This window comes from Molothrus ater, chromosome 4 (genome assembly GCF_012460135.2).
Source record: "Molothrus ater isolate BHLD 08-10-18 breed brown headed cowbird chromosome 4, BPBGC_Mater_1.1, whole genome shotgun sequence".
Taxonomy (NCBI): domain Eukaryota; kingdom Metazoa; phylum Chordata; class Aves; order Passeriformes; family Icteridae; genus Molothrus; species Molothrus ater.
Window position 1 is genome coordinate 33,825,442 of NC_050481.2, and position 17,747 is coordinate 33,843,188.

At 37.6% G+C, this 17,747-nt stretch overlaps 1 protein-coding gene across 1 annotated transcript in view; it reads left to right on the forward strand.

Moving 5' to 3' along the window:
- Positions 1-16,270, forward strand: part of CPE (carboxypeptidase E) — a 57,525-nt gene extending 41,255 nt beyond the window's left edge. The window contains 6 exon segments of the mRNA XM_036382081.2: positions 67-184; positions 1,202-1,384; positions 7,491-7,630; positions 9,663-9,762; positions 12,056-12,174; positions 13,548-16,270. Of these exon segments, the coding sequence (XP_036237974.2) occupies positions 67-184; positions 1,202-1,384; positions 7,491-7,630; positions 9,663-9,762; positions 12,056-12,174; positions 13,548-13,646 (759 nt within the window). The 3' untranslated portion in view covers positions 13,647-16,270.
- Positions 16,271-17,747: the final 1,477 nt, after the last annotated feature.

A 17,747-nucleotide genomic window follows, 5' to 3' on the forward strand; every position in this document is an offset into this window, starting at 1 on the left:
TATTTAATTGAATGTTTCTAATTGGATTATCGATTTGTAACTGCTGGTAATGCTATTCTGTTGTAGCTTGCTCCTGAAACGAAGGGTGTCATTCACTGGATTATGGATATTCCCTTTGTGCTCTCTGCCAATCTTCATGGAGGAGACCTTGTTGCAAACTATCCTTATGATGAGACTCGGAGTGGTATGTAAATAGAAGTTAACATGAAATAGTAGGAGATAGAAATTTCATTCTGTACTTATTTCACCGGTAGCTAAGATCCTCTTTATAAACCGTGCAAGCAAACCATAAAACACTGCAAAACCTATAAAAATTGAAAAAAAAAAGTTATTTGTAGTCATTGCATTATGATGACTTATTTTATCATGCTAATCATGTGATTAAAGCTAGTCACCGTATGACCATATTTTCTAGTTTTGAAGATGATAGTTTGTTTCAGTACAAAAGTGATGTAATGCCTGAGGGAATAATAGTCCCTCAGATATATTAATCAAGGCAACTTAGCTCTTAAATTAGCTGGGGCTGTTTGTACCCTGTTTAAATGAAGTGAGAAAGATGTATCTAGGTTAACGTTTCTTGCACCTGTAAAAATGAATTTCTGAAACAGTAGTCTGCTGACAGAAACAGTTATCACTGTTGCTGTTTTCAGTATTGGTCCCTTATAAAAAGGATCACATTGTGGCATAGATGTAATCATAAAGTATACAGCAATATTAGTTTGTTTTTTTATGCTGCTATGGGATGAACACATGACCAAAGTTTCATGAAATTATATTGTTTGTGATTCTCTTCTTTCAGTTGACTTTATCGCATTTTAATTGCAAATTCTTCTAATATCCAACTATAAAACTCTTCAGGGAGAAATCTGTGGTTTTGAACTATGTGTTCTTCTAAAAAAAATCTAAAGCCTAGAATAGCTTAGGTTTTGCGGCGCATTTTTAAAGCAATATTTTCATAAATATTGAGACTCTTGTGATGAGCCATTTTAACGATAGGGCAACAATTGCTGAAGTAATGGGGAAATGTTAACGTTAAAAGGATAATGCAGTATTAACTTGTGATGCTGTAGGACACTTGCCTGTGTACGTAGTATTTTCAGGCACAATCCTGCTGTGCAGTGCTGATGATCTAAATTGTAAGCCTAGTCACTATGACTGCCCTTTTAATAATTCTTGTTCCTGGGATTTTTTTCCTCCCTAGGCAGTGCTCATGAGTACAGCTCCTGCCCTGATGATGCTATTTTTCAAAGCCTGGCTCGCAGTTATTCTTCTTTTAACCCTGCTATGTCTGACCCAAACAGACCACCGTGCCGTAAAAATGATGATGACAGCAGCTTCGTGGATGGAACAACTAATGGTGGTGCGTGGTACAGTGTCCCAGGAGGTGAGCCCACCCCACAGGAGTCTGTGTCACTGCTTCTTCTGGCCTTGAGTTATGTTATCTACAACTTTTGGTCTGGTTGAGGCTAAACAAAGGCTGATCGCTCACCACAGTACATCTCTAAAATCTGATAAAGCTCACTGTGATAACTATTAAAATACTCCTTTTATGGCTTTTTCTGCAGCATTTCTTCAGGCTCCAGGTCACTGCAAATTTAATAGTTCTACAGTGGGCAAGTGATAGCTCTGCTACCATGAAGTACTAAGAGAGTTTTTTTGGCAGGGAGGGGTTAAGAAAAGAGTGAAAAATCCCCTGACAAACCCTCAATAGAGCAGCCTATTGGCTCATTTGAACCTCAATAATGAAAGCATCCAAGCTGAAGGAAGCAGGGGAGCCTGGTTGCCTGATTCTGCAGTGTTATAGGAAATGGGAGTTTGGCCTTGGATTTTAATGGGAACAAAACCAGCCAGGAAGATACTTATTTGTATTTGTATCTCCATGCTTTGTGGCTTGGTTAGTGCCTGATTCCTGCCCAGGTACTGTTTCCCAAGACTTTCGTAGAGCCTTCTGTGCTCAGAGGAGCAGCAGAGCTACTGCAGGCATGTCCAGACTAATTTTCCAGAAGTCCAGAATAGGAGCATGACATGAGACATTTAATTCAAATGAGACATTTCATTCGTTTCTATTAAGAATTTTGATATCTTTGTAAACTGAGCCAAATAGGTCTTGGGATATCTAAATCTTGGAGTGCTCTGCCTCTGCTCAACTTGGAATGAAAACTGAGCTGAAGATTTCTGAGCCAGCTTGTGTTGGAGTGATTTGCCTGTGCTTTGACTTTGTTGATTTATGCTGAATAACTTTGAACACACATAACTGTTTTATTCTTTGCTTTTCTCTTGATATTCAATTACAGTCTCTGAATGAATTTTAAATTTTTACCTGAAACGAATAGGAATCTCTCAAACCATTAGACAGCCTAAGTGGTAGCCTAATTCTGCTTCTCTTACAGTAAGGTGGTACTAAAAGAAGAAAATATTTAAGCTCCTGTGAAGAAATTAGAAACAGAACAACTGCTAGTGCTCACACAGCCAGTGATCACCAGGGGCTGAGTATGAAATAAAATATTAACATTTCTGAATGTAACTAAAACCCTAAAATATCTCTTTGTGTGAGGCTTTTCAGACTTTGAATTGGAACCATTAAAATTCTTGAAAAAATTCTTGGAACCATTAAAACTTGAAAACTGGAGTTTGCAAAAGCTGAAAAATATTAATATAAACAGTTAAAATATAAAGTATAAAAATAGTTAAAATTTGTTTAAATTCAGTTTAAATTTAGCTTAATGAAATATTAAATATTAGCTATAAAAATGTAGATATCTTTAACTTCAGCTTATTTTTCCTTACAAAAATGCTATGAAAAGCAGTTTTTCCATTGTTTTGATGAAATGCTTTGATTCTGATTAAACAGCATATGGCAAAGACACATTTTTCCATTGGAAAAAGTCTTTGGAAAGCTTGATTTCCTCTTTTTGGATCTTATTTTAAGTTAGACTGCTAATTCCCTGAGTGAGGCCTTTTTCTCATATTTGTATAGACATGAATTTGTTAATAGGCAGGAATCCTAGTGCTAAGCAGGATCTCTTATCCTAATATGGTGCAGCTTATAAAAAATAGAGAGACAGCAATATACTTTGGACCATTCAGATTGAATCTGTTATTGGTTTGGGTTTTTTTTTAAGTGCAGAAATCAGCTGGCAAGCTGTGACTTTTGAGCACAACCTCTGTGGTGGTGTTTGGTGACTTAAAAAAAACAAACATAATTCAGTGAGAGCAGTTCTGCTCTTTCTATGTCTAGTGCTAAGAAAAATAACTAAATACTGCTCAGTTCAAGTGAAAATTTTCTGGGAAGTTCTAATATGAAAAGTTCCATCCAAAAACCAAAATGTGGCAATTCAGTTATTGATGGTATCAGTGATCTTTTGTTGTCCATATGGCAATGAACTCCACGTAGCAGCAGCATAAACTGTTGAAAAGCCATTTATCTGACTTTAGGGAAAGTATTCCACTGTATATCCTTACCAGAGTTAGGAATATATCAAAAGAAACACTGAAGGCCTTGTCTCCATTGCATCTGCTCCTGTTGGAGCTAAGGTGGTACTTCTCTACCTTTGCACCCTTGGGCTCCTTTGGGCTTTTGTACCCCACTTTCCCCTTTTCCCTTCCTTTCTCAGTCTTCTACTAAAGATTCCTTTCTGCACTGAACACAGCTCCAGTATCCACTCCTGCCCATTTTCTGTCTCTATCCCTGGCCATCTCCTAGGTTCCACCTTTGACAGCAGGAAAGGATGATTTTTCATTCTAATGGATTACTATAGGTGCTGTTGCCCTACAGAGCTTATTATGGTGCCCCAGTTGTGCAACATCACTTCTTTGCCCATATAATTGGTCCTCCAGGGCCTTGTACCTTCTGTAAAAGACAGGTAGGCCAGCAGCCATCTTCACTAGTTCTTCAGTCTGCAGGGGTGGTGCATGGATGGCTCTCATGTCACTGTGGGTTGCTTTTCATGGCTTCCTGAATACCTGGATTCTTTCAGTAGGAAGGCTGAACATCTATGGCAGGGACATCTGGTGATAGTCCTTTGCTCTAACTGGAAGTAAGGAGGAACCCTCCACTGCATTCATCCTCTGTCCTTCCCTTTTGTCTGACCTCAGGATTTCCTCACCAACCTCATGCAAGGTGACAATTCCCCTTTCTGGCTTTTTGGGTGGAGAGAGTGGATGACGTAGAGGAATATTTGACTTTTTCTTCTCTCTCTTAATTACACTTTTTGTTAGGTTTTTCTCAACATAACTGTTTGGCAGTTACTTCCTTCTGCAGAGTAGGGGTACAGAGAAAAATTTTCCCCACGAGCACCTTTGTGCCAGGTCTGAGGCCATGATGCTGTTACACTTGTAGTAGTTGTCATCTGTAATCAGCTGACCCCTGTAGGTTTTTCAGAGACAGCAAGCCAAGGCAAAGAGGTCATTCTTCTGTGTTCAGGAATGGCTCTTTTAGCCATCAGACTCTGGGGAGAAACAAGTTTGTACATAAATCCGTGATGTTTTTAATGGAGGCCTTCTCTCTATCAGCAGTAATTCACTCATGCATAAGAAAGCCAAACCAAATTTTCACAAACAGCTTTAATTTTTGGCATTTCCTTAGCTGCTGACTGTATAACTTTTCAACATCCTTAATGACCTTTTAATGTACCTTTTGTGTGGAGTACCTATCTGGAAGCAAAAATGAGAAGAACAGATAGTAATCAATTACTACCTAACCACATGCTTGCTCTGCTTTTTCTGTCATTACAGAGTCACCTGAGTCTAATCAGATTCATGTCACTACAAAAATAGCTTTTCAAAGCAGCTTACTTTGCTGTACCATTAGGCTATTGTTTAAGTGTCTTTTTTAAATTTTCAGATATTCTCAAATCACCCTTGGCACTCAACTAATTCCTAACTTGGATTACCAGTTTTGCCAGCAGTGTTAGGGTTTTTTAGGATTTTGCTAAATACTAATGTAGGAAGTATTCATGTTCTCCTCATTCAAGTGCATCCTGCTAAAGGTTACTGTCTTTTCTATGTGAAGAAGCTGAGCTAACTTAGTGCTCTAGCTTGCAGCTCAAAGTCTTAAGTAATTCTGATGCCTGGATGTCAGGGGCACAGCCTGCATTCCACTTTGTTTACGAAGCTTGGTGTTCCTTTATTAAAACCTGAAGAAATTATTTTTTCCCCGTTTTCTAAGCTTACTTTTGTAAGCAGTAACATAAAGACACTATAGTCCCTCAGCCACTGGAGCAGTGCAACAGAGAAGTTTTTGTGTTCTCAGTTTCAAAGTCCAACTCATGGTCAGCAATAAAGGGCATTCATTGCTGCATCTCAGTTATATCTGAGGTATCTAAGCCTTTCTGATCTTCAGAGGGCAGTTCCTGTTAAAGTGTGAGAAAGTCAGTGCTGCACTTTGTCACAGTGAGAGGCCTTGGGAGCGTGAAGATGTGCATGCATGTGATACATGACACAGATAGAGCACTTCAAGGACTTGACCAGGGGCAGTGAAGTTGTTGCAATATTTGATAAATCTTTAGAAATGTTTTGGTTTCTTGTGTATTGCACCTAATCACCATTGTGAACAGGGAGGTAGAGAGTGAACAGCCCAATGCACTCCAGATTGCACATGGGGTAGGCTGTAGTTTAGGTCTTGGCCAGCTTCATCCCATTCTCTGTCCCAGAGATACAAAAGATGAATTTTTTCAGGAGCAGCACATAAATCTTGGACAAGGCCAGGCCCTGGGAAACAAACTATAGGATATGGACATTGTGCACAAAAGGGGAAAATATATTGCTTCTTTTTTCTGTTCTTGAGAAACTAGGGCATCCCTGAGTAATACTTTGGGAGGAAAGAGAAATTTTCTGAGACTTGGAACAGTAATGGTCTAGAATTACTGTCGCTACAGTAAAATTACATTGTGTCCTTCGGCTCCCTGTTTTCCTCTTCATGTATTCTTTCCTTCTTTTAGAAGATGTACAAAAATCAACAAAAGCAGCATTATCTAGTGTCCAGAACAGACGTATGATAGTCAGCACTGCTATCAGGATTTTACTCATGACTCCACTGCTCTCTTGCTGTGTTTTGCTGAATGGTCCATCTAAGAGTTCTGCCTGATGGAACGTCAGAGCCATCCCTCCTAGGAGCCTTTGCCTCTGTGTCCTCATTCTTCTAAAAAAAAAAAAAAAAGAGTCTCTTCACCTTAGTGTGTTGGTAATATCCCACCTGACTCAGTCTGTTTGCCATCCTTGGGGTTCTCTTTGGGATGTGACACCAGCTCTCTGGGCAGTTATGGACCCATGAATAATACTGGCGCTCAGTAAAATGCCTCAGGTCTCATATGCAGCTGGCACGGGGGAACACAGATCTGCATAAACTAGCTGTCCTAGAAACACTTCTAAATCCCTCAGTGACCTCCATGGGGCTGCTCAAAAGGCATGATTGCTGCTTTGTTTTCAGGCCTCCATTTGAGAATCCACTGACTCTGTTAGCTAGACAGAATGGGGAAGGGAGGGATGGTCCTTCATCAGCTTCTGCACAACATATATTTATAACCCTCCTGGGGACAGCCACTGTCCCTCTCCAGTTGGTTGATCCAGTTACAAAACTGGAAACCTCCTTCAATTTTGGTTGAGCAATTTAAGCAAATAGCCAATATGCCCATGTGGTTAGAGGGGGGGGCTCAGAAATGTAAAAGAATGAATATTCTCCATCAAGTTTTTATTCTTAGTGATGATGCCACTATGCTATTTATGTTTTAAAATTTCAGTTATTAAAGTTGAATTTATGTGATGCTTCTCCTCTCTTTCAAAGGCTATCTAATATTGATTTTGCAGAGGCATTGAGTTGGAGAAACCCTATTCATAGAAAAATTTTCATATAAATAAATTTTATGGGAAGTTTTATTTTGTATTTTTTTTTTGTGGAGAATATTTGAAATCTATGCAGAAAATCTTGACAAGGAAATGTTTTCCATGTAAAATGTTACTAATGTGAAACATTTTATTTTCAGAAAAAAACCACATTTTTCATCCATCTTTATAAATCTCTTTTTCAATGTCACTTTATTAGGTTTAATTTGCTTTATAATTAATTGTCATTCTTCTTGGCTTACAAGGTGAGTGTCTTTTTTGGTTGGTTTTTTCATATGGATATATTTTAGCCAGAATCTAAAATAATTATATTTCTCAAAAAGAAAATATGTAATTTATATGTCAGCTATCCAAAAATGTGTGAACTAAAACTATACAGGTCACATGCAGCATCAAGTAAAACTATACAGCCTATTTATCAAGGCTTTTCTAAACTTTCCCTGGGAAGAAAATGTATTTTGGAATTATTTGTCCTATTGGTTTCTCTGATTTAAAGCTTCTGGATTCAAAATTAAGCAAATGGAGTGGAGCTGCATCAATTGTATTTATAACTGTTCTTTTCTTAATAGTCGCAGCATTTCATGAGTCCCTCCTTATTTACTTGAGAGTAACACAAAATGCATCACTGCCTCTCCTTTCTGGCATTACAGGAATGCAGGATTTCAATTACCTCAGCAGCAACTGCTTTGAAATCACAGTGGAGCTTAGCTGTGAAAAATTCCCACCTGAAGAAACTCTGAAGGGCTACTGGGAGGACAACAAGAACTCTCTTATAAATTACATTGAGCAGGTAACAGAGAAGAGGATGGCAAAACCAACTATTGTGCATAAAGCTTCTAAACTTAGTGCTTTGTGAACATCTAATTCAAAATATCATATTAATCCAGATGTTGCTTTAATTCTTATTTGTCTCTATGGTGGTAAATCCTGTGATATTTCTAAATAAGTGGAAGAAGAGTGGAAAAGAAGAATGAATTTACAGTATAGAATCCTCTCAGCCTACTTAAGCTGTTGCTGACATTTAATTTAAATTATTTGTGTTGGGTTCCTCAATGAAAAAAATACAAATCTCCATAGTCTATGACTGACTCCCCCAGTGCTGGTGTGTGTGCTCAGAGAGATGGATTGCCCTCTGCAGATATTCCAGTGTGTTTGCAGATGTGGGATGGATCATTCTGTGGATGCACAGGAACCTGGGCAGCTGGATTAGACCATAGAGAATTTCTGAAACCTGAATATTGTAGTTAAAAATTACAAATAAATATAATATCATTAGTGGTTGCACACCCGAGATTGTGAAATGAGAAACACACTTTGTTAGCAGAGCCCATCAATTAATACATTCATTTCTTTAAGGACTTAATTATGCAGAAATGCTTCAGTTAGCCAGAAATCTGAAACATTTGAATATTTGAAGTGTTATACTGTTCTGTTAAAACATTATCTGTAGGCTGAGGAAAAAGCTGTACTTGTCCTGCAGGTTTTTACCGATTCTTTATGGAATCCATCTCAAATTGTTCAGCTTCCCTGCACAGGAGTTAATTTTCTCTGACTCGTGGAAAGCTGTGTTGTCACTGCATTTTCAAAATTGCTCATGTATAAGATACTATTTTGCCAAATTCCTTTGCTCCTGCAGAGCTACCAGCTTTATCCTTGAAGTTCAGATGGTCTGTTTGGCATTGGTTTTTATCTTCTTGCAGGATAAGATGACCAGGTCTATGCTCCAGCTCCCCCGGGAGTGCTGGGGACAGTGCAAATATGTAATTGCTGCTTTTCTAAGGCTTCTCCCAGAGTGTATGTTACAGGAATCTGAACTAAATCTGTCGGCTGAACTAAGATGCAGCTGAATTCACCATATAGGTTCATAAAGGGGAACATCAGTATCTCAAAATAAAACTTGGAATCCACAAGCCTTTTCAAAGGACATGGAATCTGAGAGGAGCCTGAACTTCACAGTACTTTGCTGCTTTGTTTCCAGGCTCACAGTGAGGTGCATCTCCACAGAGGTTCCCAACATCCCCTCATGCCCAGCACCAAGAGCTCCCTATTTCTGGAGATGAAAAGGCAGCTGATCCTCACTCTCTTGCTTCTGAGGAGTTTGCTTTCAGGCTGTGCTCAAGATACACTGGCAGGACTGAGTACATTGAGATCATATCAGTGTTTTAATTTCATTTGTAGTAGGAGCAGACAGATTAGCTGCTGCTGGGGCTGTTACCTGGAGCATGAAGGAGCAAGGACATGACACACCAGTGCCCTTCTCCCACTGTCCAGGAGGGAATGTTGTGACTCTCTGTGGTCCCAGCTCACAGAACTGGATATTTGGGGTGTGCAGTAGAAAGCTCAAGCATCTCACAGAGGGATTGCCCACTGAAATCCAAGTGACTTCAAAGTGCATTGACTTTGCTAATGCTTCACCTTTAAGAAATTGTGTCATTAGCTCTACATTCTTACAGTTGATGAAACTTTTAAAAAAATGTTTCTGTAGGCTGTTCTTTCAAAGCTTTTCTGTGCATTCATTAATCCCCAGTATGACAAAGATTTGCAAGTCAATGTTTACATGTATTATTATTTGCTGTGTATTTCTGAGAATTACCTGCATTGAACAGATATATTATTATAACTACCTGCTGAATTATTTTCCTCTTCATTCCCTGTTCCATTATGATATTTAGTATTTATCATTGATAGTGGTCAGCCTGTAAACTGTGGGATTCATAGCATGCTTTGTTAGATATATCAATAGATATTCCATTGCCAAAAAAACACCATCTTTTCTTAAGAATTTTTTCTTTACCATTTGTTGGTGACCTTATTTATTTTAGATTCATCGAGGAGTGAAGGGGTTTGTTAAAGATCTTCAGGGCAATCCAATAGCAAATGCTACAATTTCTGTGGAGGGGATAAGCCATGATATTACATCAGGTGAGTGTGGTACCTCAGCAGTGCTTCTCTTTGGCTTAGCAACCTGGAGCCATTTCACATCTTTTTAACTGCAGCTTTAAGGGAGCAAAAGTTTGAAACCAGAATGGTACATTGTACCTCAAGAAGTTTGTTGCCCAGAGGATTTTACAAATCTTTCACTTGTATTTTGCTCTCAGAGTAGCTGAGACTGGTTTTTTTTCCTTCATGGGTGTCTGGTGTAAATTGGTTTGGGTGGCTCTTGGTTATTAATGCTCTAATCTGTCTTCTAATTTGTGAAGCAAATAGTGTTTCACAGCTCTGATGGGATTTAAAGCTCTGTCAACAGTGCTGCCTTTAGTTTGAAGGCTAAATTTTAGTCCAAAAGTGTTGTATTTTTCACAATGCAGTCATACCTTTTGGTATGTAAATTCTTGACAGATTTCCAATTTACATAACCTCCTTCAGCAAAGATAAATTCTCTCTGCTGTTTACAATTACGTGATGTTTTTTCAGAAGGGTGATTCTAAAAGATGAAAGCATTGTGTTGCTTGGTGTTGACAGAAAATGACATGTCACCACTTCAGTGATGATGTTTTGTTCTATGAGTGAGTTCAGAAGTAGCTTGCACAGTGTGCCAACTTTCAGCCTTCCCTTTACACCTGTGCTTTCCTATCCTGAACAACATGTTTTGATTTGCAAAAGATACCAATTAGAGAAACAATAAGTAAATGCTACTGCTTTATGCATGAGCTTATTTTATGTTCATTTTCTCAATGATATGTCTCACTATACTGTCAAAGAAATGCAGAATAATATGGAACAGGACTGGTAGAATATTCAGTCACCTCTCATTTGTATTTGTACATCACCTGCAAAGAGACCAGCAGCACTTCTGCCCAGCAGGAGAACAGTCTGTGAAAACATGAGTTACCTTCTGTCACTGTAAACAAGGAGGCAAAATGTATAGAGACTGGAAATAAATTGTCAGGCATAATAAAAAGGGGATAAACTGTGCAAAGAGGTACTTGAGAGAGAGGAGCTCATGCTTCTATGACACAAAAATTGCATCTAATTATAAATCTTTTCACATCATTGTGTGTGTATAAGATTAAAGTCATGTATTGTCAAAACAGGGATGAAAACAAGTACTTGAGTATTAGCACAGTCAAAATGAGGGAGAAATATTCTTTGGCTTTTCTCCTGCTTCTTTATTCATGAGTTGAAATTGTGCTTTGTTCAAGTGACAGAAATTAGAATAGATCATTGCTGTAGTTCTACAGCAATTTTTTTTTCCATTCTGTTTTATGAAGAGAAAAGTCTGGGAACAACTGGACTGACTACTGACATTTTTTTTTTTGACCATGCAAATAGCAGATATTTAATGTGGTGAAAAAGCATTTAAGGGACTAGTACAAAGAGCATGGCCAAATCTTCTAAATGGCACTGCTAGCTGAATTTTAAAATAGCTCTGCAATCTTTTCTGGAGGTCAAGAAATTCAAATTATTAGCCTGTGACAAATTAGATAATTGCCTACTGATGGTGCAGGGAAGATCTGAGTCTTTGTGAAAATGCAATTGGGTCATTTCTAGAGAAGATGATGATGAGTTTTGATTCTGTGACTGGAAAACATAAACTGTAGTAACAGTGTGGGAGGAGCCTTTCTTTGACCTGAGTGGATCAAGCTTCCATTTCTGTTTCTCTGAACCAAACAAAAAACCCTTGACAATGCCTGGACACTGAAACATGTAGATAGTGATGCTTCAAGGGTGATACACATGTAATATTCTAGGAAATTATGATTTGTAGCTTTTTCTGAAAGAAGAGAAAGGTAGTCCCGCTTATTTAAATTTGATGGGAATGAAATTTATTTACACTTGGATTATCAGAATACTGAGGAACATTAAAAATCCATATCACATTGCAAACAGAATCTCAGACATTTAGCAGGGACTTTACATTGGCTGGGCAGTGCTTCTAAAGTGGAGTAATGTCCCATAATGTCCTTTTCTTCAGTGTGATGGAAAGCCTTCAGCCTCAGCAGGCATAATCTTTCATGGGGTTTCCAGCACAACTTCAAAATTAAATTTTTTTTTGATTACCTGAAAGGAAGCAAAAAAGATACATATATATATATATATATATATATATATATATGTACAGCTTTTACTGAAGGAAGAAAGAAGGAACTGCCTTTCAGGCGGTCAAAAAGAAAGCACTGACAGGAATATAAAAGATTGACATATGAGCCTTTCTTCTTAGCTATGTAATTAGTCTTATACATATTTATTTGGGTTCTTTTTTTCTTCTTTACAGCCAAGGATGGTGATTACTGGAGATTGCTTGTGCCTGGAAATTACAAAGTTACGGCCTCTGCACCAGGATATCTAGCAATAACTAAAAAAGTGGCTGTGCCCTTCAGCCCTGCTGTTGTGGTAAGTGTTCACATGTGTTCATTTATTCTCTATTATACATTTAAAAGGTTCCATTTTTCCTTCATGGTATGCATGTTAGGAGGAGGTGATTTTTCAGAATATTCCAGAACATGTGAATTTAGAAAGTCTGGAAATTACTTTTCCAGCATTTGATACACCAGCCACTGAGAGCAATCTCACTATAAATGCATTTCATCTCTTAGCATTCTTATTTATAATAAAAAGACACAGAGAAGGGTAATATTGAGATAACATGTTATTGGTACATGTCTGAATAGAATATTATGGAATATCTTTTAATAGCACAACATAAAAAGTAAGAGATGTTGAGGTTTTGATGTAGACATTTTTTAAATGTAACTTGTCAAATGAGTACCTGCTTAGGTTAAAACCAGTGGCCAGCTCCATGCAGAAGGGTAGCAATGGGCCACTGCTTTGCATAGATATCCAGTATGTGAGGTTAATAAGATCTAGACTGCATCTAGGGTTTCAGAAGCATTTTTAATTCACTCTCTGAACAGATGTGGAGGTATTTAAAATAAATGCTATTTCACTAGTGTGAATCACATGTTAAGATATACTAAAGGAAGAAGTTTTTTATGGAAAGGGTGATAAAGTTTTGGAATGGTCTGCCTGGGGAGCTGGTGGAGTCACCATCCCTGGATGTGTTTAAGAAAAGACTGGATGTGGCACTCGGTGCCATGGTTTAGTTGAGGTGTTAGGGCTGGGTTGGATTTGATGATCTTTAAGGTCTCTTCCAACCTAGCCATTCTGTGAATTCTGTGAAACTAGCACATTGTATCTACATTAATGAGCCATGTGTTAGGAAAAGCTCCCTGGATTTTTTTGATGGCATAAAATTGAATACATGTTTTGATATGCTGGGGGTCTGCAGTGCTAGGTGTTAGCTGAGAGTAGCCCTGCTGGTTAGGGAATGGAGCTCATAAGGGCTGGACTTGATCCTTGGGTGTCCCTTCCAACTCAGAATATTCTGTGATCTGTGTTGGCAATATGCTGATGATACTTTTTATAATACGCCACATGATTTATGTGGCTGGCTATTATTCAGTTTTAATTTCATTGGCTCATATTTTCTGAAATTTTTAGTCAAGTCAAAGACATATGTCTGGTTCTTTAGGAAATTTTGCTCACCTGTGTGTGTATTTTTTGATAAGTTACTGTACTGATATACTAGTATTGCATGTATTTATCAGCTTTGGGACACTTTGGAATAAACCCAGCCTGAACCAGAAGGTACCTCTCTAAGCCCTATGTTTGTGTTAAGCATCTTCTGTCAAAAAATGGCTCTTAAAAGCCTAACTATTCTCTATCTGTAAGTCTTAGTGATGTTTTTGATTGTTTCTCTTAATCAGGTTGATTTTGAGCTGGAGTCATTGTCTGAAAGAAAAGAAGAGGAAAAAGAAGAGTTGATGGAGTGGTGGAAGATGATGTCAGAAACACTAAATTTTTAAATGATGATTTTGGCTTTACAGCTTTTAATCTATTATGTTGACTTAGTATAATGTACTGTGGAAAATCCCTATATTCTAGATTTTGTGCACTTCACAATAATTAACTTTGAATTTTTCAGTCATCTTTTGATTAATATGATTACAAATAACTACTAGCCTCCTAGGTAGATAAATAAGTTATTAATTTTCTTTCATATTGTTATAGAAAATTTACTCTTCTATAAAAATCAGAAAAAATGAATGAATATGCAGCCTATATGACAGTAAAATCTGTTGTGTATTATTTGCAATTTCAGAATATGTAGGTTAACACTTGATTTAAAAAGATAAATATGCTGTAGTCGATTACCGATACTGCCAGAAATATTTGACAGTGCATAGTAGTAGACAGTGCTCTTTACTGAGTTCTATAATGGATGTTATTGAAAAGATTTATAATAACAGTGTGTGGTGAAATAATGTTTTACAAGAATTAAAATTCAGTATAACACTTTGTATGTCATTGGTGTTGGAGCTATTTAAATATGTAAGAAACACAAGCTGACTTCATTTTAGTAAGCAGAAAGAATCTGCGTAAACTCTTTAATAAAAGATGGCATAGAATGAATTCCGGAAAAAGCAGAGCTTTATTCTTTAAACAGTTGATAATGTTTGAAGATCAGGTTTTAATTATTTCTCATTATTTGTTAAACAAATTAGAAATTCTGAGTGGAAGAAGAAGATCTAGTGCATCTCATTTATAGGCTGCTTGTGTTTGTTCAACGGCAAGAAAAAAATCATTTCAGGTGAAGTCTGTTTTAATTAAATAATTACCTTTTTTACCAGTGATGTCTAGATAATCAGCTAAGAGTTCATCTTTTCACTGAAGACTATCAAATATTACAGTTTAGACAATGAACTGGAAATCTACTGAGATTGTATTTTCAGTGATGCAAGTCGAGAATGGATTTGTTTCAAGCTCTGTTTCTTCTGCTGGCTAGTCTTATCTAAAACTAGAAACAAGATAGATGAGTGAAATTTTTTTCAGTGTGGGGAAATTTAAAAAAAAATTGTTGAAAATTTCTGAAAAATTCAGAAAAATGTTGAAGGTGATACAAAAGCAACTTTGATTTAAAACAATTCTTTTTGGTCCCTTTTTGATTTTTTTAACTTTAATTAACATGCTATAGTATTTTGGCCAAGATGAGTGAAATTTGCAGAGCCAGAGAATACACGTGGACCACAGCAGGTGCAAGTTTGGTGTAATTCTTCGGAAGTGACTCCTGGTATGTTACTTGAGATAAGCTAAGCATCTCGTCTGTTTGAAAGCTTACATATATTGCTAGTCTATTTTAAGTCAAGATCAGATATTTGATATAGATTTCCTTCCTCTCTTTCTTTAATACCACTCTCTGTGTTTTGATTATCATATTATTTTAGCTGGTGCTTGTTTGGAACCAATCAAGAGTGGACTATCACACTCCTGCTGTAAGTGAAAAATCACATATTCAGGTGCAGGATCCAAATTTACCTCCTTTGGGTATTAAAAAATTTACTGCAAATACTGTTTTCTGAGAATTTTAAACTCTTTAATAAAAATAGCACCTGATCCTTTTAAGGAACAGGCTTAAAGTTTGACACGCAATGGTAAACTGAACAGCAATAAAAAAGCATAAACTTTCTCTCTCTGATGAAGAGTTTGTGACCTGCAGCTCATTGGGGTTGTAGATATCTAACTCCAAATTTCAGAGGAAATTTACTTACTCTAAGTCATTATATAGTGATGAGCTTTGATTCTCCATTGCAATGAAAAACCCCAGTGGCAAATAAAGAATCTTATCTGAATGTGTCTTAATAACACCTGGTAGCTAGCTGTGCACAAGAGCAAGCATAAAGGATGCCTGGTTACACCAACTTGGATGTCTATGATAATTTGAAAGGCCAAGATGTGGCACAGAACACATTTTGTGTCTGTAAGTAATGATCTTCTTTTTAATTGAACCAGGTAAAGTTGAAGTAAATGGTATAAAAATGAATTATAACAAGATGTTGCTGTCACATGGGCAAATGGCTACAGGAGTGTAAACTAGTGTAATAAGGCAAGTGTATATTTGTATAGAACACCCTGGTCTGCCTCTTCCAAACCTAAGAATTTCAACCCAAATGACACTTCATGGTGCGATGCCTGTCATGCATCCAGTTTTCCTGTGGCATAGTTAGTGCAGTCATTACATCAAAGTGATCTCATAACAGGTTTCTAAGCCACACCTGTGTGATGTGTGTGAGATCCCCTGGTCTACTGTTTCATACATTTGCAATTAAATGTGTTGTCCCTTAAGTGATCTGTTTGTTGTGCTCTAGATGACTGCTTGCTATTACTGTGTTGAGAAAAGGTAAAAGTGATTAAATGTTACAGCACCAGAACCACTGCCACTGTTCTTGCTCTAGGTAAACATCCTTAAGAACAGCATAGCCAGGACTCTCAATAAATTAATTCATTATGTGGCTTGCTGAGCTGAGCTTTGTTGTAGGACTGTGTATGTTTAATGGAAGATTAAAGTGTTATGTGATGCTGAGCTTTTAGTTAAAAAGGCACATGCTGTACTACTGTACAATAAATCTACAGTTTTATTTAAAATGTAAAATGTGTGAGTAATTTGCAGGTTCAAAATGTGACCTCTTTGGCCGTGCATGTCTGCAGAGTATGCCATAAACATCCTCAGTGGGTGTGTGTGCCAGTCAATTTGCTGCTTGAACAGAGAAAGGAGACCAGGATTAGTGCTGATATCTCACTGAGAGCCATCCACAGCCCCTTAACTTTGTGCCAGAACACCCTCCTTTTGGAGTATACAGCTTTCTGAGCACTTCTTCCATGGAGACTTTCAAGTCAAGAAAGGGACATGAATGAGATGCTCTGCCTCCATGCAGGGTTGGTGGGGATAGGGCATACACTTCTCTGTGTCTGTCTTACAGTATTTACAAATCATTTTCCATATTGATCCTTAGGATTAGAAAGCACATTGTGCAGTGTGTTTGCAAATCTGTGGTACTGCACATTCCTTATAACTGCAGGGGTCAGGATTATAGAAAAACAGAAGTCAGTCAAATGAAATCACTGCATCTGAATTGTGTTTGCCAGCTAGGGTTTGGTGTTTGTATCCATATGTGTGAATTCACATACACCTTGGCTAGTCCTGAGCTGCTAATGACATAATTAAAGTGTAAATTAAAACTGAGATGGTAGGTTAGAAAGAATTGCTGCCAGATTTTTCTGAGTTTTTTTTTTAACAGCTATAACAGGTGTCTTAGGAACACTTGATAACTAGGCCATGAAAGGAAGAGCTTTCAGAGAAGATAGGTTAGGAGAAGCTGGAATTTAAAATTAAAATGTGCTCTTCCAGTGAGCTGATTTTCTCCCGTATCTGTGTTTAGTTTGGCTCATGTTTGTGGAGGCTGTACAATAGCAGCAGTTTAATGATGGTCTCTCTGAATAGAGCAGCTCTCTAGAGCTTCCCAGTAAACCTGCTCCACTGGAGGAGTGCCTTGTTTCCTGCTTGTGGTTTACTCTGGAGATGCAGGTCTGAGAAATGCCACTGCAGTGCTTGCTTTCTACCTTCCTGAATCTTGCAAATTACTTGTTCTGATCACCTCCTTGCAAGTATTTTATTCCCTGTGTATGTTTCTGTTTGTGTAAAGCTATGTCTGTTATGAATAATTTACTGCTTGTTAAACTGGCTCATAGGTTTGGCCATTGACACAGCCTCTCTTCCATTTTTTTCTGACTTAGATAATTAAACCCAGAAAACAAAAACACTCAAGAGATTTTCTGAAATCCATGGCATTAAAAACCCCAAAACAGTGGGTTTGTTTGCCTCTTAGCTTTGAGGTTCCAAGTGAACTTGCTTCAAGTTTTTGTTCCTAAAGCCTGCTTTAGGGAGAGAAGTGGATGACAACAGAGAAGTTGATGTAATCCTACACATCCAGAGACCAAGGCTTTCAGCAGTATAGCAAGTACTGGAATCAGCAGTACAAAAATGAGATATTTAGAAACAACTGCTGTTTACTTTTATTAACAGTGATAATGGGAGTATATTGAGTTAAATGGCCTCACAATACTGATCT